The sequence below is a fragment of the Cherax quadricarinatus genome, unplaced genomic scaffold (assembly GCF_038502225.1).
Source record: "Cherax quadricarinatus isolate ZL_2023a unplaced genomic scaffold, ASM3850222v1 Contig171, whole genome shotgun sequence".
Classification (NCBI taxonomy): Eukaryota; Metazoa; Arthropoda; class Malacostraca; order Decapoda; family Parastacidae; genus Cherax; species Cherax quadricarinatus.
In genome coordinates, this window is record NW_027195197.1 from 205,771 (window position 1) to 222,334 (window position 16,564).

The 16,564-nt window shown below is 43.1% G+C and overlaps 1 protein-coding gene across 3 annotated transcripts in view; it reads left to right on the forward strand.

Annotated features, from left to right (window-relative positions):
* The window catches only part of LOC138851241 (outer dense fiber protein 2-like), a 182,455-nt gene that overhangs the window by 103,514 nt on the left and 62,377 nt on the right, over positions 1-16,564 (forward strand). For 2 of the 3 annotated variants that reach the window (XM_070080143.1, XM_070080142.1), the window contains exon 4: positions 4,844-4,876. The exons of the other annotated variant lie outside the window; for it this stretch is intronic. In XM_070080143.1, the coding sequence (XP_069936244.1) occupies positions 4,844-4,876 (33 nt within the window). The remainder of the gene's footprint in view (positions 1-4,843; positions 4,877-16,564) is intronic. 3 annotated transcript variants of the gene reach the window in all.

Consider the following 16,564-nt stretch of genomic DNA (forward strand, 5'->3'; position numbering starts at 1 on the left):
AGAGCTTTGTCAGGTTATGACTATGGAGAGCTTTGTCAGGTTATGAGTCTTTGTAGAGCTTTGTCAGGTTATGACTGTGTAGAGCTTTGTCAGGTTATGACTCTTTGTAGAGCTTTGTCAGGTTATGACTGTGTAGAGCTTTGTCAGGTTATGGATGTGTAGAGCTTTGTCAGGTTATGACTGTGTAGAGCTTTGTCAGGTATGATGACTCTTTGTTGAGCTTTGTCAGGTTATGACTGTGTAGAGCTTTGTCAGGTTATGACTGTGTAGAGCTTTGTCAGGTTATGACTGTGTAGAGCTTTGTCAGGTTATGACTGTGTAGAGCTTTGTCAGGTTATGACTGTGTAGAGCTTTGTCAGGTTATGACTGTGTAGAGCTTTGTCAGGTTATGACTCTGTGTAGAGCTCTGTAAGGTTATGACTCTTTGTAGAGCTTTGCCAGGTTATGACTGTGTAGAGCTTTGTCAGGTTATGACTCTGTGTAGAGCTTTGTAAGGTTATGACTCTTTGTAGAGCTTTGTCAGGTTATGACTGTGTAGAGCTTTGTCAGGTTATGACTGTGTAGAGCTTTGTCAGGTTATGACTCTGTGTAGAGCTCTGTAAGGTTATGACTCTTTGTAGAGCTTTGCCAGGTTATGACTGTGTAGAGCTTTGTCAGGTTATGACTCTTTGTAGAGCTTTGTCAGGTTATGACTGTGTAGAGCTTTGTCAGGTTATGACTCTTTGTAGAGCTTTGTCAGGTTATGACTGTGTAGAGCTTTGTCAGGTTATGGCTGTGTAGAGCTTTGTCAGGTTATGACTCTTTGTAGAGCTTTGTCAGGTTATGACTGTGTAGAGCTTTGTCAGGTTATGACTCTTTGTAGAGCTTTGTCAGGTTATGACTGTGTAGAGCTTTGTCAGGTTATGGCTGTGTAGAGCTTTGTCAGGTTATGACTCTTTGTAGAGCTTTGTCAGGTTATGACTATGTAGAGCTTTGTCAGGTTATGACTGTGTAGAGCTTTGTCAGGTTATGACTCTTTGTAGAGCTTTGTCAGGTTATGACTATGGAGAGCTTTGTCAGGTTATGAGTCTTTGTAGAGCTTTGTCAGGTTATGACTGTGTAGAGCTTTGTCAGGTTATGACTCTTTGTAGAGCTTTGTCAGGTTATGACTGTGTAGAGCTTTGTCAGGTTATGGCTGTGTAGAGCTTTGTCAGGTTATGACTGTGTAGAGCTTTGTCAGGTTATGACTCTTTGTAGAGCTTTGTCAGGTTATGACTGTGTAGAGCTTTGTCAGGTTATGACTGTGTAGAGCTTTGTCAGGTTATGACTCTTTGTAGAGCTTTGTCAGGTTATGACTATGTAGAGCTTTGTCAGGTTATGACTGTGTAGAGCTTTGTCAGGTTATGACTGTGTAGAGCTTTGTCAGGTTATGACTCTGTGTAGAGCTCTGTAAGGTTATGACTCTTTGTAGAGCTTTGCCAGGTTATGACTGTGTAGAGCTTTGTCAGGTTATGACTCTGTGTAGAGCTCTGTAAGGTTATGACTCTTTGTAGAGCTTTGTCAGGTTATGACTGTGTAGAGCTTTGTCAGGTTATGACTGTGTAGAGCTTTGTCAGGTTATGACTCTGTGTAGAGCTCTGTAAGGTTATGACTCTTTGTAGAGCTTTGCCAGGTTATGACTGTGTAGAGCTTTGTCAGGTTATGACTGTGTAGAGCTCTGTAAGGTTATGACTCTTTGTAGAGCTTTGCCAGGTTATGACTGTGTAGAGCTTTGTCAGGTTATGACTCTTTGTAGAGCTTTGTCAAATTATGGCTGTGTAGAGCTTTGTCAGGTTATGACTGTGTAGAGCTTTGTCAGGTTATGACTCTGTGTAGAGCTTTGTCAGGTTATGACTCTGTGTAGAGCTTTATCAGGTTATGACTCTGTGTAGAGGTTTGTCAAGTTTTGACTGTGTAGAGCTTTGTCAGGTTATGGCTGTGTAGAGCTTTGTCAGGTTATGACTCTGTGCAGAGCTTTGTCAGGTTATGACTCTGTGTAGAACTTTGTCAGGTTTTGATTCTTTGTAGAGCTTTGTCAAGTTTTGACTGTGTAGAGCTTTGTCAGGTTATGGCTGTGTAGAGCTTTGTCAGGTTATGACTCTGTGCAGAGCTTTGTCAGGTTATGACTCTGTGTAGAGCTTTGTCAGGTTTTGATTCTTTGTAGAGCTTTGTCAAGTTTTGACTGTGTAGAGCTTTGTCAGGTTATGGCTGTGTAGAGCTTTGTCAGGTTATGACTCTGTGCAGAGCTTTGTGAGGTTATGACTGTGTAGAGCTTTGTCAAGTTTTGACTCTGTGTAGAGCTTTGTCGGGTTTTGACTCTGTGTAGAGCTTTGTCTGGTTATGACTCTGTGTAGAGCTTTTTCAACATAAAACTGTGTAGAGCTTTACAAAGTTCTGACTCTCTGTAGGGCTTTATCAAGTTATAGCTATGTGGAGCTTTATCGAATTATTACCCTACAAAGAGCTTTTTTAAGCCATGAATATGTAGAGCTTTATAGAGATCTGACTGGAGTTTTATCAAGATATAACTCTGTTTAGAGCTTTATTAAGTTATGACTCTGGAGCTTTATGAAGTTATTTGTGTAAAAGCTTTTACAGGTTATAACTTTTTAGAGCTTTAGAGTGATGGCTCTCTTTAGAGCTTTATTTTCTAATGACTCTGTAAAGTACTTTAACAAGGAATAACTTTTCGTGGAGCTTCATCAAGTTATGACTCTATGTAGAGCTTCATCAGGTTGTGACTCTGTATAGAGCTTTATAAAGTTTTAACTGTGTAGAAATTTACCAAGTTGTGGCTGCTTAGAGCTTTGTCAAGTTATGTAGAGCTTTACCAAGTTGTGATTGTTTAGAGCTTTTTATAGGAAGGGCTTTGTGTAGAGCTTTTTTAAGAAATCTCTATGTGTAGAGCTTTATCAAGTCATGACTCTTTGTGGAGTTTTCACAAGTTTTGACTTTATGTAGAGCTTTATCAATTACTCTGCATAGAGCCTTATCAAGTCATGACTATGTAGAGCTTTATCAAGTTATGGCTTTGTGTGGAAGCTTTATTGAGTTATGACTGTGTAGAGCTTTAGAGAGATGACTCTTTTTAAAGCTTTATGTTACGACTGTGTATAGAGCTTTATCAGTTTATGGCTCTGTGTAGAGCTTTAATAAGTTAGGACTCTGTGTTGAGCTTTATTATGATATAATTATCTTTTTAGAGCTTTATCAAGTTATGACAGTAGAGCTTTATCAAGTTATGACTGTAGAGCTTTATCAAGTTATGACTGTAGAGCTTTATCAAGTTATGACTGTAGAGCTTTATCAAGTTATGACTGTAGAGCTCTATCAAGTTATGACTGTAGAGCTTTATCAAGTTATGACTGTAGAGCTTTATCAAGTTATGACTGTAGAGCTTTATCAAGTTATGACTGTAGAGCTTTATCAAGTTATGACTGTAGAGCTCTATCAAGTTATGACTGTAGAGCTTTATCAAGTTATGACTGTAGAGCTTTATCAAGTTATGACTGTAGAGCTTTATCAAGTTATGACTGTAGAGCTCTATCAAGTTATGACTGTAGAGCTCTATCAAGTTATGACTGTAGAGCTCTATCAAGTTATGACTGTAGAGCTTTATCAAGTTATGACTGTAGAGCTTTATAAAGTTATGACTGTAGAGCTTTATCAATTCTGAACTTTTAAGAGCTTTTTTCAGATGACAATTTGCCAAAGCTCTACACAGTCACTGTCCCATTTAAAGCTCCCTTTCTCACCCGTAACCCAAATTTTGGATCACCTCATGCCTAAAAAAAATCTATATGCCTATTTTTGGGAAGAATTTTGTCAAAATTTACAATGATCTGTCAAAATTTTCCATTTTTTTGTCAAAATTCGGTCAAAATGGACCATAATTTTCAAAATTCGGTCAAAATGGACCATAATTTTCAAAATTCGGTCAAAATGGACCATAATTTTCAAAATTCGGTCAAAATGGACCATAATTTTCAAAATTCGGTCAAAATAGACAAATATCTGTCAAATGTCATGAGAAATTTGATCAAAATTGATCATGTCAAAATTCGGTCGTAACTGATCATGATCTTTCAAAAATCGTTCAAAATGAATCATAACCAATCAAATTTTGTCAAAATTCGGTCAAACTGGACCAAAATCAGTCAAATTTTGGTCAAAATGGATCAAAATCAGTCAAATTTCGGTCGAAATGGACCAAAATCAGTCAAATTTTGGTCAAAATGGACCAAAATCAGTCAAAATTCGGTCAAAATGGACCAAAATCAGTCAAATTTTGGTCAAAATGTACCAAAATCAGTCAAATTTTGGTCAAAATGGATCAAAATCAGTCAAATTTCGGTCGAAATGGACCAAAATCAGTCAAATTTTGGTCAAAATGGACCAAAATAAGTCAAATTTTGGTCAAAATGGACCAAAATCAGTCAAATTTTGGTCAAAATGGACCAAAATCAGTCAAATTTTGGTCAAAATGGACCAAAACAGTCAAAATTCGGACAAAATGGACAAAAATCAGTCAAATTTTGGTCAAAATGGATCAAAATCAGTCAAAATTCGGTCAAAATGGACCAAAATCAGTCAAATTTCGTCAAAATTCGGTCAAATTTTGAACTTGTCAAAGTCAGCCACTTTCCAAAGTTTTCAGAATTTTTAAAAAAAAAATCTGTTTTTGAAAAAAAATAAATTTTTGAATAAAAAAATAAATTTTTGAATAAAAAAATAAATTTTTGAAATTCATTTTTGTTGTGGAGTGCCAGAAGGTGCCAGGAGTGCCAGACTAAGATACTAATTGTTGGTTTCACTCCTGTTGCAGGAGTTATGGACTATGAGAAACCGCCTGTCTCTGGTAAGACAGGAGTGATAGGAGTGCCAGGAGTGCCAGGAGTGCCAGGAGTGATAGTGCTAGGAGTGCCAGGAGTGCCAGGAGTGCCAGGAGTGCCAGGAGTGTCAGGAGTGATAGTGCTAGGAGTGCCAGGAGTGCCAGGAGTGATAGTGTTAGGAGTGCCAGGAGTGATAGTGCTAGGAGTGCCAGGAGTGTCAGGAGTGATAGTGCTAGGAGTGCCAGGAGTGTCAGGAGTGATAGTGCTAGGAGTGCCAGGAGTGTCAGGAGTGATAGGAGTGATAGGAGTGTCAGGTGTGCCAGGAGTGATAGTGCTAGGAGTGATAGGAGTGTCAGGAGTGATAGTGCTAGGAGTGCCAAGAGTGTCAGGAGTGATAGGAGTGATAGGAGTGCCAGGTGTGCCAGGAGTGATAGTGCTAGGAGTGATAGGAGTGCCAGGAGTGTCAGGAGTGATAGTGCTAGGAGTGATAGGAGTGTCAGGAATGCTAGGAGTGTCATGAGTGCTAGGAGTGCCAGGAGTGCTAGGAGTGCCAGGAGTGTCAGGAGTGATAGTGCTAGGAATGATAGGAGTGCCAGGAATGCTAGGAGTGTCAGGAGTGCTAGGAGTGTCAGGAGTGATAGTGCTAGGAGTGATAGGAGTGCCAGGAGTGTCAGGAGTGATAGTGCTAGGAGTGATAGGAGCGCCAGGAATGCTAGGAGTGTCAGGAGTGCTAGGAGTGTCAGGAGTGCTAGGAGTGCCAGGAGTGCTAGGAGTGTCAGGAGTGATAGTGCTAGGAATGATAGGAGTGCCAGGAATGCTAGGAGTGTCAGAAGTGCTAGGAATGTCAGGAGTGCTAGGAGTGCCAGGAGTGCTAGGAGTGCCAGGAGTGCTAGGAGTGCCAGGAGTGCAAGTAATTTAGAAAGGTAAGCAAACACTAGGACATATTTATTAGAGAACGTGTCTGTCCTGGGACACTGATCACTTCTAACATTCAGAGATTAATAAGACAGTATATATATATATATATATATATATATATATATATATATATATATATATATATATATATATATATATATATATATATATATATATGCAATAAGATCACAGTAAACAGGTGATTTCAGAATATGCAAAACAACCACTCTGAAAGAATAGAGAAATTCCAAGCGCTTTCGTGACTACTCACATTATCAAGGAACTATCCTTGATAATGTGAGTAGTCACGAAAGCGCTTGGAATTTCTCTATTCTTTCAGAGTGGTTGTTTTGCATATATATATATATATATATATATATATATATATATATATATATATATATATATATATATATATATATATATATATATATATATATATAGGTAGTAGGTTGGTAGACAGCAACCACCCAGGGAAGTACTACCGTCCTGCCAGATGACTGTGAAACAAAAACCTGTAACTGTTTTGCATGATGGTAGGATTGCTGGTTTCTTTTTCTGTCTCATAAACACGCTAAGATAACAGGGATATCTTGCTACTCCTACTTACACTTTGGTCACACTTCACAGACACGCACATGCATATATATATATACATACATCTAGGTTTTTCTCCTTTTTCTAAATAGCTCTTGTTCTTTTTATTTCTTCTATTGTCCATGGGGAAGTGGAAAAGAATCTTTCCTCCGTAAGCCATGCGTGTCGTATGAGGCGACTAAAATGCCGGGAGCAATGGGCTAGTAACCCCTTCTCCTGTATACAATTACTAAAAAAGAGAAGAAGAAAAACTTTATAAAACTGGGTTGCTTAAATGTGCGTGGATGTAGTGCGGATGACAAGAAACAGATGATTGCTGATGTTATGAATGAAAAGAAGTTGGATGTCCTGGCCCTAAGCGAAACAAAGCTGAAGGGGGTAGGAGAGTTTCAGTGGGGGGAAATAAATGGGATTAAATCTGGAGTATCTGAGAGAGTTAGAGCAAAGGAAGGGGTAGCAGTAATGTTAAATGATCAGTTATGGAAGGAGAAAACAGAATATGAATGTGTAAATTCAAGAATTATGTGGATTAAAGTAAAGGTTGGATGCGAGAAGTGGGTCATAATAAGCGTGTATGCACCTGGAGAAGAGAGGAATGCAGAGGAGAGAGAGAGATTTTGGGAGATGTTAAGTGAATGTATAGGAGCCTTTGAACCAAGTGAGAGAGTAATTGTGGTAGGGGACTTGAATGCTAAAGTAGGAGAAACTTTTAGAGAGGGTGTGGTAGGTAAGTTTGGGGTGCCAGGTGTAAATGATAATGGGAGCCCTTTGATTGAACTTTGTATAGAAAGGGGTTTAGTTATAGGTAATACATATTTTAAGAAAAAGAGGATAAATAAGTATACACGATATGATGTAGGGCGAAATGACAGTAGTTTGTTGGATTATGTATTGGTAGATAAAAGACTGTTGAGTAGACTTCAGGATGTACATGTTTATAGAGGGGCCACAGATATATCAGATCACTTTCTAGTTGTAGCTACACTGAGAGTAAAAGGTAGATGGGATACAAGGAGAATAGAAGCATCAGGGAAGAGAGAGGTAAAGGTTTATAAACTAAAAGAAGAGGCAGTTAGGGTAAGATATAAACAGCTATTGGAGGATAGATGGGCTAATGAGAGCATAGGCAATGGGGTCGAAGAGGTATGGGGTAGGTTTAAAAATGTAGTGTTAGAGTGTTCAGCAGAAGTTTGTGGTTACAGGAAAGTGGGTGCAGGAGGGAAGAGGAGCGATTGGTGGAATGATGATGTAAAGAGAGTAGTAAGGGAGAAAAAGTTAGCATATGAGAAGTTTTTACAAAGTAGAAGTGATGCAAGGAGGGAAGAGTATATGGAGAAAAAGAGAGAAGTTAAGAGAGTGGTGAAGCAATGTAAAAAGAGAGCAAATGAGAGAGTGGGTGAGATGTTATCAACAAATTTTGTTGAAAATAAGAAAAAGTTTTGGAGTGAGATTAACAAGTTAAGAAAGCCTAGAGAACAAATGGATTTGTCAGTTAAAAATAGGAGAGGAGAGTTATTAAATGGAGAGTTAGAGGTATTGGGAAGATGGAAGGAATATTTTGAGGAATTGTTAAATGTTGATGAAGATAGGGAAGCTGTGATTTCGTGTATAGGGCAAGGAGGAATAACATCTTGTAGGAGTGAGGAAGAGTCAGTTGTGAGTGTGGGGGAAGTTCGTGAGGCAGTAGGTAAAATGAAAGGGGGTAAGGCAGCCGGGATTGATGGGATAAAGATAGAAATGTTAAAAGCAGGTGGGGATATAGTTTTGGAGTGGTTGGTGCAATTATTTAATAAATGTATGGAAGAGGGTAAGGTACCTAGGGATTGGCAGAGAGCATGCATAGTTCCTTTGTATAAAGGCAAAGGGGATAAAAGAGAGTGCAAAAATTATAGGGGGATAAGTCTGTTGAGTGTACCTGGTAAAGTGTATGGTAGAGTTATAATTGAAAGAATTAAGAGTAGGACGGAGAATAGGATAGCAGATGAACAAGGAGGCTTTAGGAAAGGTAGGGGGTGTGTGGACCAGGTGTTTACAGTGAAACATATAAGTGAACAGTATTTAGATAAGGCTAAAGAGGTCTTTGTGGCATTTATGGATTTGGAAAAGGCGTATGACAGGGTGGATAGGGGGGCAATGTGGCAGATGTTGCAAGTGTATGGTGTAGGAGGTAGGTTACTGAAAGCAGTGAAGAGTTTTTACGAGGATAGTGAGGCTCAAGTTAGAGTATGTAGGAAAGAGGGGAATTTTTTCCCAGTAAAAGTAGGCCTTAGACAAGGATGTGTGATGTCACCGTGGTTGTTTAATATATTTATAGATGGGGTTGTAAGAGAAGTAAATGCGAGGGTCTTGGCAAGAGGCGTGGAGTTAAAAGATAAAGAATCACACACAAAGTGGGAGTTGTCACAGCTGCTCTTTGCTGATGACACTGTGCTCTTGGGAGATTCTGAAGAGAAGTTGCAGAGATTGGTGGATGAATTTGGTAGGGTGTGCAAAAGAAGAAAATTAAAGGTGAATACAGGAAAGAGTAAGGTTATGAGGATAACAAAAAGATTAGGTGATGAAAGATTGAATATCAGATTGGAGGGAGAGAGTATGGAGGAGGTGAACGTATTCAGATATTTGGGAGTGGACGTGTCAGCGGATGGGTCTATGAAAGATGAGGTGAATCATAGAATTGATGAGGGAAAAAGAGTGAGTGGTGCACTTAGGAGTCTGTGGAGACAAAGAACTTTGCCCTTGGAGGCAAAGAGGGGAATGTATGAGAGTATAGTTTTACCAACGCTCTTATATGGGTGTGAAGCATGGGTGATGAATGTTGCAGCGAGGAGAAGGCTGGAGGCAGTGGAGATGTCATGTCTGAGGGCAATGTGTGGTGTGAATATAATGCAGAGAATTCGTAGTTTGGAAGTTAGGAGGAGGTGCGGGATTACCAAAACTGTTGTCCAGAGGGCTGAGGAAGGGTTGTTGAGGTGGTTCGGACATGTAGAGAGAATGGAGCGAAACAGAATGACTTCAAGAGTGTATCAGTCTGTAGTGGAAGGAAGGCGGGGTAGGGGTCGGCCTAGGAAGGGTTGGAGGGAGGGGGTAAAGGAGGTTTTGTGTGCGAGGGGCTTGGACTTCCAGCAGGCATGCGTGAGCGTGTTTGATAGGAGTGAATGGAGACAAATGGTTTTTAATACTTGACGTGCTGTTGGAGTGTGAGCAAAGTAACATTTATGAAGGGATTCAGGGAAACCGGCAGGCCGGACTTGAGTCCTGGAGATGGGAAGTACAGTGCCTGCACTCTGAAGGAGGGGTGTTAATGTTGCAGTTTAAAAACTGTAGTGTAAAGCACCCTTCTGGCAAGACAGTGATGGAGTGAATGATGGTGAAAGTTTTTCTTTTTCGGGCCACCCTGCCTTGGTGGGAATCGGCCGGTGTGATAATAAATAAAAAAAAATATATATATATTATATATATATATATTTATATATATATATATATATATATATATATATATATATATATATATATATATATATATATATACGGGGAGTAAGGTGACACGCAGTGACCTGAAGAATGATGTATTGCTATGAGGACAGGTGGACAGTGAGGTCACGTGACTCCTGTGTTGTTAGGCAGGTGGTGCTGTGCCTGGTTGACTATCATGTATGTTAATGTTCTTTGGTGTCGGTGGCTGTGATTAGTGAGGCTTCCAGACATTGTCGACGTCTATGATCTTGTTCCGTGAGGACGAGCTGTGTCTCATTCTAATTCATCAAATGTCCCGTTGGAGTCCCTGTGGAGGACACAGTCGTACCTTTTGTCGTCTCTGTTGCTGGCGTCTCCATGTTCGCTCAGGCGGACCCAATCATTTTTTCCTGTTTCTCCCACATATTTCTTGGAACTGTATCCACAGGGGATGTTGTCGACGCTGCTGTGGAAGTTAGATGTGTGAGGCTATGTTTCATAGTGAGGTCTGGGATAGATGATTTATAGTGGGAACATTGATGTTGCCTTGGCAAGTACCTGGTGAGTGTTGGTAGCAACATCACCACATGGGAGCACAGTGAACTGCCTGGAGAACTGTTCCATGGGGAAACTGTTGAGGATAACTTGTACCTCGAGCCTGCAATCCCTGTTGAAGAAAGATGGAAACTGGAGACGTGTGTAGGTTTGTGTCGTGTAGATACATTTGTCTTCAAGGAAAACAATGAAAAGGTGTTCTTATTGGCTTCTTCCTGATAGCTCTTCGCCTCTCCAGCCTTTGTTTCCTTGAAGACAAATGTATCTACATGACACGCCTTCAGTTTCCATCTTTCTTCAACAGGGATTGCAGGCTCGAGGCACAAGTTATCCTCAACAGTTCCCCCATGGAACAGTTCTCCAGGCAGTTCACTGTGCTCCCATGTGGTGATGTTGCTACCAACACTCACCAGGTACTTGCCAAGGCAACATCAATGTTCCCACTATAAATCATCTATCCCAGACCTCACTATGAAACATAGCCTCACACATCTAACTTCCACAGCAGCGTCGACAACATCCCCTGTGGATACTGTTCCAAGAAATATGTGGGAGAAACAGGAAAAAATGTTTGGGTCCGCCTGAGCGAACATGGAGACGCCAGCAACAGAGACGACAAAAGGTTCGACTGTGTCCTCCACAGGGACTCCAACGGGACATTTGATGAATTAGAATGAGACACAGCTCGTCCTCACGGAACAAGATCATAGACGTCGACAATGTCTGGAAGCCTCACTAATCACCGCCACCGACACCAAAGAACATTAACATACATGATAGTCAACCAGGCACAGCACCACCTGCCTAACAACACAGGAGTCACGTGACCTCACTGTCCACCTGTCCTCATAGCAATACATCATTCTTCAGGTCACTGCGTCACTCACACCTCACTCCATCTTTATATATATATATATATATATATATATATATATATATATATATATATATATATATATATATATATATATATATATATATATATATATATATATATATATATATATTGGCTCTTTAACCTCTGTATGTTAGAAGTGATCAATGTCCCAGGACCCAAAAGTGTTCTAACATGTCCTGGTGTTTGCTTTCCTGTCTTCCTAAACCAATTTGTCGGTATTATGAAGGTTTGTACCAGTGCTAGTAGTGCCAGGGGTGCTAGTAGTGCCAGGGGTGCTAGTAGTGCCAGGGGTGCTAGTAGTGCCAGGGGTGCTAGTAGTGCCAGGGGTGCTAGTAGTGCCAGGGGTGCTAGTAGTGCCAGGGGTGCTAGTAGTGCCAGGGGTGCTAGTAGTGCCAGGTGTGCTAGTAGTGCCAGGAGTGCTAGTACTGCCAAGAGTGCTAATAGTACCAGGAGTGCTAGTAGTGCCAGGAGTGCTAGTACTGCCAAGAGTGCTAATAGTACCAGGAGTGCTAGTAGTGCCAGGAGTGCTAGTACTACCAAGAGTGCTAGTAATACCAAGAGTGCTTGTAGTGTCAAGAATGCTAGTAGTGCCAGGAGTGCTAATAATGCCAAGAGTGTTAGTAGTGTCAAAAGTGCTAGTAATGCTAGTAGTGACAGAAGTGCTAGTAGTCCCAGGAGTGCTAGTAGTGCCAAGAGTGCTAATAGTGTCAAGTTTGCTAGTAGTGTCAGGAATGCTAGTAGTGCCAGTACTGCCAGAAGTGCTGGTACCGCCAGAAATGCTAGTAGTGCCAAGAGTACTAGTTGTGCATAAAATGCTAGCAGTGCCAAGCGTAATAGTGCAAGAAGCATTAGTAGAGCCAGGAGTCCAAGTAGTGCCGATTCTAGTAGTGGCAAGATTACCAGTAGTGTCAGGAGTGCTAGTAGTATGAAGAGTACTAGTAGTGCCAGAGGTACTAGTAGTGCCAAGAGTGCTAGCAGTGCCAGGAGTACTAGTAGTGCATAAACTACTAGTACCAGAAGCGCTAGTAGATCCAGGAGTCCGAGTAATACCCGTTCTAGTAGTGTCAATATTACCAGTAGTGTCAGGAGTGCTAGTAGTGCCAGAAGTAGTAGAATTGCCAAGAATAGAAGTACCAGGAGTGCTAGTAGTCCTTGAAGTGCCAAGAATGGTAGGAGTGTTAGAATTGCCAACAGTGGTACTAGTGCCAGGAATGCTAGTAGTCCTAGAAGTGCCAGGAATGCTAGAAGTGTCAGGAGTGCTAGTAGTGTCATGAGTGCTAAGAGTGCTAGTAGTGCCAGGAATGCTAGAAATGTTGGGAGTGCTAATTGAGCAAGGAGTGCCAGGCGTGCTAGGAGTGCTAGGAGTGTCAGGAGTGCTAGTAGGGGCCAGGAATGCTAGGAGTGCTAATAGAGTCAGTCAGGAGTGCCAGGCGTGCTAGGATTGCCAGGAGTTTTAGGTGTGCCAGGAGTGCTAGGATTGGTAGATTGGTAGGAGTGCCAGGAGTGCTAGTAGTGCCAGAAGTGCTAGTAATGACAGGATTGCCAGGAGTGCTAGTAGTGCCAACAGTGCCAGGAGTGTTAAGTTTGCAAACATTGCCAGGAGTGCTAGGAGTGCAAGGAGTGCTAGGAGTGCCAGGGGTGCTAATATTGAAAGTTCTAGTAGTGCCAGGAGTGCTAGGAGTGCCAGGAATGCTAGTAATGCCAGGAGTTGCAGGAGTGCTAAGAGTTCCAAGGGTGCTAGGAGCTCGAGGAGTGCCAGAAGTGCTAGGAGTGCCAGAAGTGCTAGGAGTGCTAGTAGTGCCAAGAGTGCTTGTGCCAGGAGCGTTAGGAGTGCCAGGATTGCTAAGTGCTAGGAAAGCCAGGAGTGCTAGAAGTGCCAGGAGTGCTACGAATGTTAGGTGTGCCAAGAGAACTAGGAGTGCCAGAAGTGTTAGGAGTGCTAGGAGTGGCAGGATTTCTATTAGTTCCAGGATTGCTAGGAGTGGCAGGATGCTAGGAGTGCTAGGGGTGCCAGGAGTGCTAGGAGTGCCAGGAATGTTAGTAGTGCCAGAAGTGCTAGTAATGCCAGGAGTGCTAGTAGTGCCAACAGTGCCAGGAGTGCTAGTTGTGCAGTGCCAAGAGTGCAAGGAGTGCTAGGAGCGGCAGGAGTCCTAGGAGTGCCAGGAATGCTAATTCCCGGAGTGCAGAAGTGCCAGGAGTGTTAGGAGTGCAAGGATGCTAGGAGTGCCAGGATTGCTAGGAGTGCCAGGATGCTAGGAGTGCTGGAAGAGACAGGAGTGCTAGGATACTAGGAGTGCCAGGAATGCTAGGAGTCCTAGGGGTACCAGGATGCTAGAAGTGCCAGGAGTGCCAGGATGCTAGGAGTGCCAGAAGTTCTAGGGGTACCAGGATGCTAGGAGTGCAAGTAGTGCCAGGAGTGCCAGGATGCTAGGAGTGCCAGGAGTTCTAGGGGTACCAGGATGCTAGGAGTGCCAATAGTGCTAGGAGTGCCAGGAGTGCTAGGAGTGCCAGAAGTACCAGGATGCTAGAAGTGCCAGGAGTGCCAAGAGTGCTTGGAGTGCAAATAGTGCTAGGAGTGCCAGGCTGATAGGAATGCGAGGATGTTAGTAGCAGGGGTGCTAGGATGCCAGAATGCTAGGAGTGCAGGAGTGCTACGAGTGCCAGGATGCTGGAAGTGCCAAGAGTGCTAGGAGTGCCAGGAGTGCTAGGAGTGCCAGGAGTGCTAGGAGTGCCAGGAATGCTAGGAGTGCCAGGTGTGCTAGGAGTGCCAGGACTGCTGCTGGTGCCAGAAGTGCTAGGAGTGCCAATAGCGCTAGGACTGCCAGGAATGCTAGGAGTGCCATGAGTGCCCGGAGTGCTGGGGTGCCAGGGGTACTAGGAGTGCCAGGATTGTTATGAGTGCCAGGAGTGCTAGGAATTCTAGGGGTACTAGGATGCTAGGAGTGCCAGGAATGCTAGGAGTGCCAGGATGTTAGGAGTGCCAGGATACTAGGAGTGTCAGGAATGCTAGGAGGGCCAGGAGTGCTGGGGTGCCAGGAGTGCCAGGAGTGCTAGGCGTGCCAGGAGTGCTAGGAGTGCTAGAAGTGCTAGGAGTACCAGGAGTGCTAGGAGTGCCAGGAGTGCTAAGGGTGCCAGGAGTGCCAGGAGTGCTAGGAGTGCCATGAGTGTTAGTGGCAGAACTGCTAGGGGTGCCAGGAGTATCAGGAGTGCTAGGGGTGCCAGGAATACCAGGAGTGCTAGGAGTGCCATGAGTGCTAGTGCCAGGAGTGCTAGGGGTATCAGGAGTGCCAGGAGTGCTAGGAGTGCCATGAGTGGCTCTGTGAGCACTGAGTGAACGTTCACTGTCAACTGCACATCCCTCTCCCCAGCACTTTAAATATTTTGTATTGAGTGCCACCATGGTGCCATACAACCATGGTGCCATACAACCATGGTGCCATACAACCATGGTGCCATACAACCATGGTGCCATACAACCATGGTGCCATACAACCATGGTGCCATACAACCATGGTGCCATACAACCATGGTGCCATACAACCATGGTGCCATACAACCATGGTGCCATACAACCATGGTGCCATACAGCCATGGTGCCATACAACCATGGTGCCATACAGCCATGGTGCCATACATTCATACAACTATGGTGCCATTCAATTATACAACCATAGTGTTATTCAACCATAAGGAAATGCAACCATAATGCCATACTACCATAGTGCCATACTACCATAGGGCCATACAACTATAGGGCCATACAACCATAGAGCCATACTACCATAGCGCCATACTACAATAGGGCCATACTACCGTAGTGTCAAACGACCATAGCGCCATACTACCATAGGGCCATACAACCATAGGGCCATAATACCATAGGGCCATACAACCATAGCGCCATACAAACATTGAGCCATACTACCATAGCGCCATACTACCATAGGGCCATACTACCATAGGGTCATACGACCATAGCGCCATACTACCATAGGGCCATACAACCATAGGGCCATACAGCCATTGAGCCATACTACCATAGCGCCATGCTACCATAGGGCCATACAACCATAAGGCCATAGTACCATAGCGAAATACTACCATAGGACACTACCACCATTGGACCATACAACCATAGGTCCATACTACCATAGGGCCATACTTCCATAGGGCCATACTACCATAGCGCCATACTACCATAGGGCCATACAACCATAAGGTTATACTACCATAGGACAATACTACCATTGGGCCATACAACCATAGGGCTATACTACCATAGCGCCATACTACCATATGGCCATACAGCCATAGGGCCATACAACCATAGGACAATACTACCATTGGGCCATACAACCATAGGGCCATACTACCATAGCGCCATACTACCATAGGGCCATACAGCCATAGGGCCATACAACCATAGGACAATACTACCATTGGGCCATACAACCATAGAGCTATACTACCATAGGGCCATACAGCCATAGGGCCATACAACCATAGGACTATACTACCATAGGCCCATACTACCATAGGGAGATACCACCATAGCGCCATACTACTATAGGACCATACTACCATAGTGCCATACTACCATAGGGTTATACTACCATAGGGCCATACTACCATAGGGCCATATTACCTTAGGGTTATACTACCATAGTGCCATATTACCATAGGGCTGTAATACCATAGGGTTATACTACCATAGGGCCATACTACCATAGGGCCATACTACCATAGCGCCATACTACCATAGGACTATACTACCATAGCGCCATACTACCATAGGACCATACAACCATAGAACCATACAACCATAAGGCCATACATAGGGCTATACTACCATAGGGCATACAACCATAGGGCCATACAACCATAAGGCCATACTACCATAGGGCCATACTACCATAGGGTCATACTACCATAGGGCCATACTACCATAGGGCCATACAACCATAGGGCCATACTACCATAGGGCCATACTACCTTAGTGCCATATTACCATAGGGCCATACAACCAATGGGCCATACAACCATAAGGCCATACTATCATAGGGCCATAAAACCATAGGACCATACTAACATAAGGCCATATAAAATAGGGCCATACAGCCATTGGGCCATACTACCATAGGGCCATACAACTATTAGGCCATACTATCATAGGGCCATAAAACCATAGCACCATACTACCATAGGGCCATACTACCATATTGTCATACTACCATAGGGCCATATAACCATAGGGTCATACAGCCATAGGGCCATACTACCATAGGGCCATACT